A 4,689-nucleotide genomic window follows, 5' to 3' on the forward strand; every position below is an offset into this window, starting at 1 on the left:
AAGACATCGAAGATTGAGAGGGTCTGTTCAACATGTGGTGGTGGATGTGGCCATATCCTTCCCTACTTTGGGCTCCCACCATTCATGTCACCGAGAAGGATATGACACAGCAAGTCTTTAACATAGTTTTTACTACCCTTTTGCATTCTTCTTTGAGGTCCTATTGCAGTACATGACATAGGATGATGTTTTATTTTTTGTTGTGTGTTTGTTTTGCCTATCCACAATGTCATGTGCACCATGAATTGCAGGTGCTCAAAATCTTCTCTAGGTGATGTAGTGTGTGTACGCCTCAATTCAAGCGCATTTAATTTCTTCTAGAAAACTGAAGTTTAAGAATTATGTAGCACTGAGCATTCAGCTAGATACAGGAACATGTTACATGTATGTAGCAGAATGCTGCCTACAGAATAGCTATTATAATTTGTTACTAATTCAGCGCTATGCCAAATCATTTTCTTTATGAATTGAATACATTTTCAATTTTCAAGCCCTGCCAACTGATTTAAGACGGAAGCAAAGCCAGTTTACTATAAGCTGTGATTACATAAATAATCAATGTTGTGATTTGATTACTCGTTTATGCTTTCAAATCGTGACTTTCCTTTTCCATCATTCATGATTTTTTTTCTCTTTTTGGATCAGAATGCATGAGGAATTGAGGGTGGTACGTACGGGCAACAAAGACGCATTCGGCTCTGTCTATGGGCTGACGAAGCCCAGCAGTATGGGTCGGGCCGGACGGATACAGGCCCAACACACAAGCGCCAACTTATTAGTCCGTCCTGCTTCCGCCCACTCCCACACACAGTCCCACTGTCCCACACCCCCCAACCAGACCAGACCTAGATCCATTTCGCCGGCGGCGGGTGGCTCGCCGGCGATGGGGCAGGTCCTCCCGGTCCCTGGAGCCAGGGAACCTCCGGCGCCGGCCCTCCCCAACCACCTCATCGAGGAGGTCCTCGTCCGCATCGCCACTCCCCGCGACCTCGTCCGCGCCTCCGCCGCGTGCGCCTCCTTCCGCCGCACCGTCGCCGACGCCTCGTTCCTCCGCCGCTACCGCACCCTCCACCGGCCGCTGCTCCTCGGCATTCTCAGCCCATGGGGCTTACTGCCCGCCGAAGCGCCCCACCCCAACGCACACGTCGCCGACGCGCTCTCCCGCGACACCTACTTCTCCCCCGATCACCTCCCTCCCCGCGGACGCCCCGGCTGGTTACGCTCGGATTCCCGCGACGGCCGCGTCCTCCGGATGTTCTATGAACCTAAGGACGGCACCGTCCTCCCGGAACTCCTCGTGGCCGACCCCTTGACGCGGGGTTACACGCTGCTGCCTCCCATACCCGAGAGCCTAGTAGCCTCCCTCCTTGGTCCTGTCTGCCCCAAGCTTGTTGGGGATTTTGATGCCTTCTTCGTCCCTTCCGGAGACTACGAGGAGGAACACTTTAGGGTGATTGGCTGGACGCGCGACGAAGCAATGGCCGTGGCATTTGTCTACTCTTCGCTTTCTGGCACCTGGACTGCTGGTACTAGAGCCTTTTGGGGTGAACTAGGCCTGAACGTGTGCCCAGAAGAAGGCATGCTGCTACTGGCGGATCGGTGGCCCAGTTATGCGTATGGGTGCTTCTACTGGAAAGTGTTTGAGAGCAACAAGTTTCTCAAGCTTGATGTTAACAGGATGGAGTTCTTAGCTGTTCGCCTCTCACCTAACCATGAAAAACAACAGGTTATTGTTGCTGAGGCTGGTGAAGGAAGGATTGGGATAGTCAGTCTCACTTTTGGTCGAGAAATAACCCAGTCTCTGCGCTACTCCATTAGACAAAATGAGGGTGAGATTGCCAATAAGCATCCAGTGGAGACTACAATCCCGCTGCCTAGTGATTATGATGAGTATTGGGTTGTTGCTGCGGCAGAAGGATATATTTTCCTACTAGGCGCACGATACATCTCCCAAGGAGGCACATCTACTCACTGTGTAGGAAGTTCAGCGTTTCTCACACTTGAGATCAAGACATTGAAGATTGAGAGGGTCTGTTCAGCACGTGGTGGTGTATGTGGCCATATCATTCCATACTTTGGGTTCCCACCATTCATGTCACTGAGGAGGATATGAAGCGGTAAGTCTTTAACATAGTTTTTACTGCCCTTTGCATTCTTCTTTGAGGTGATGTCGCACACAGGACACAGAAGGATGTATACTTTTGCTGCGTGCTTGTTTTGCCTATCCACATTGTTATGTGCACCATGGATTGTAGGTGCATGAATTCTTTCGTGGATCCTTGTGGTCACCATGTAGTGTGTGTGCTATTAGGCCATCTGCTACTGTTTTTACGTTTAGGTTCTTGTCGACATGATTTGCTAGTATTCTCTGTTATCATGTAAAGAAACCTCTCCAGAAACCATGCGCGATCTTTTTGTTTTATTTTTAAACAATTAGTACCATGTGAATGGAACCTTGTAGAATGGAAACCAAGTGTCTTGGAAGATGGAACATACGTCAATTACTTAGGAAATTGAGAAGATCATTTCAGAGGTATAATTTCTCCCAGAACTGTTGAACTTGGGGCAAGAAGCATAATTTTTGTAAATGGATTCTTGTTAAACTTAGTTTTTTTAAAATATTCTGGCATCTGAAATACTGCATGCAAGCAAAATATAATGATTTTGTGGTTTTATGGTTTTCCTTCATGGATAATGTTTCTAGCATCTCTTGCTTCATGGTTTTTGAGGGCAGCCCTATAGTTTGGGTTGCTTTTTCATGTTAATCCATGTCCTTGTATAATCTGGTTGACGAAGTGATTAGTTTGGGTAGTGTTGGGCTTTTCAGTGCCTTCCCCCCATGGTTATGCAAATTTGCTAAACATTGACTATAGCATCACTCTGACGTTAGGGCCTTTTGGCATGCATGGTAATTCACATGTTTCTGTGTTTGTGTTTGTTTTGTATTTGTACTCCTATATGTAGCTTGCCTTCTTGCAGTATGGTGGATCTGAGGGGCAGTGATTTTTCCTTTACTTCTTACTTTTTAAGAAACAACATTCCGAGCTTAGAGAAAGATGGCTTATTTATCTCACGTGCCATGAGCAACTGGCATAGCCTAAGAATTTTGATGGGCTTGTCTATTGCTTCTTATGCATGTCCCTGGACTCTGACTTGTTCTCGCTCTAGCATTTTTTTTATTGTTTACTTTCGCCTGTGCTAATTTGGTCTTGTGACAGATCAATCCGTCCCTGCCCTAGGTGCTAGACTGTCAATTACTTATAAAGGCAAATATGCAATATTGCTTTGCTTATCACAAGTAAGATAACAGGCCTAGATGTTAGTTATGCCAAATGATTTTTCACTTCATAGTTCATTCTATTATCTTAATTTGTCATTTTGTTCAAATGGATCGGAATCCATGTAGCTACTGGCCAATGAGAGAGACTGATACTATCCCAATCCAAAGCCTCCTCCCAAGAATTCGATCCACGAGAAAAAGGTAGGGCATTTACACCAGGTGGAGGGTAGCATGTACTTGCCCTTTCAGTTTTTCTAATGAACACTTTCCTCAGAATACACGTACCTATTGCTTTATGTGTTATTGTTGGAGATTTGGATCATAATTATATGTAGTTAATGTCTTGACAACAAGGACTATTTGCTTCCTTTTTGACATAATAGAGCTACATCATTTTATAACTTTTCTATGTTAACTGGACGAGAGAGTACTGTGTACCTGCATATAGTTGGAGGTTGGCTGCAAGTAAATTTGTTGGAGCCACACCATTTTTTATATGTTTTCTTCCTTCATGCAAATCTCGATGACGTGAATTATGTGGACCATGATGTCTGGTACATTTGCTAATATTTTCATGTCAATGAAGAGCGTAGTTTGGCGCTCTCTTTCATTTTGGTTCATTTATGTATTTATTTATTTATTTATTTGGCAATGGAGCTGAACTTTACACTATTCAGATTATGCCTTGTGACAAACTGTAGATAGTAACGGTTGCACTGTATCAGCAATGGTTGTTTCTAACTCCTGACTGCATCCAGTTGCAGCACTAAATTTGCATCCAAAGCTGTGGCTTCTTTGGTGCCATGCTGCCCATGTGGAAGCTAGGTGGTGGTGAACTGATGATGATGATAATGCTGATTGTGTTGCTACGTGGGTTATCATGTAGTCTGTCGATATTCTTTAGAAGGTTGATGTAGCTATCAAGCTCGGTCTATGTTCTTAACCTAGTTTGCCCCACAACTCTGATTATTGCTCGGTCTGATGTAGGGATCAACTTGGTCTGTGTTCTTAATCTAGTTTGCCCACAACAACTATCACTCGGGCTGATGTAGCGATCGAACTTGGTTCATGTAGTTAATCTAGTTTTCAGACTGCGGTAATTATAACTCCATATGTCAAGTATCAGGTTTCTGTGGTTGATGTTATGTACTCCCTCCATCTTAAATTATATGTCATTTAGTATTTCTAAGTTCATAGATTTTTGCTATGCATCTATACATATATTATGTCTAGATGCGTAATAAAAGGCAAATTTAGAAATGTTTATAGTTTGGGACGGAGGGAGTATATTTTCTTTCGATGAGATGTACTGGAGTAGGCGAGCCAAGCGTGTTGAACTTCGAGACTGGAGTGGCTCTGGAGATATTTGCAGCAATCACGTTATGCGCACGAGTAATTCATTGTCCGGA

The 4,689-nt window shown here is 44.4% G+C and overlaps 1 protein-coding gene across 6 annotated transcripts; it reads left to right on the forward strand.

Moving 5' to 3' along the window:
* Positions 1-660: 660 nt before the first annotated feature.
* Positions 661-4,425, forward strand: LOC117849849 (uncharacterized). 6 transcript variants are annotated; one of them, XR_004639112.2, is made up of 4 exons: positions 661-2,117; positions 3,219-3,298; positions 3,407-3,481; positions 4,039-4,425. XR_004639112.2 is itself a non-coding variant. In XM_034731559.2 (2 exons), exon 1 carries the CDS (start codon positions 728-730, stop codon positions 2,111-2,113), a length of 1,386 nt encoding a protein of 461 aa, XP_034587450.2. In that variant the 5' UTR covers positions 661-727; the 3' UTR covers positions 2,114-2,117; positions 4,045-4,425. The 6 variants fall into 6 exon arrangements, 3 of the variants coding, with proteins under 3 accessions (XP_034587450.2, XP_034587449.2, XP_034587448.2); XR_004639111.2 differs by having other exon boundaries at positions 664-3,298; XM_034731559.2 differs by lacking the exons at positions 3,219-3,298; positions 3,407-3,481 and having other exon boundaries at positions 4,045-4,425.
* Positions 4,426-4,689: the final 264 nt, after the last annotated feature.

The sequence above is a fragment of the Setaria viridis genome, chromosome 3 (assembly GCF_005286985.2).
Source record: "Setaria viridis chromosome 3, Setaria_viridis_v4.0, whole genome shotgun sequence".
Lineage (NCBI taxonomy): Eukaryota > Viridiplantae > Streptophyta > Magnoliopsida > Poales > Poaceae > Setaria > Setaria viridis.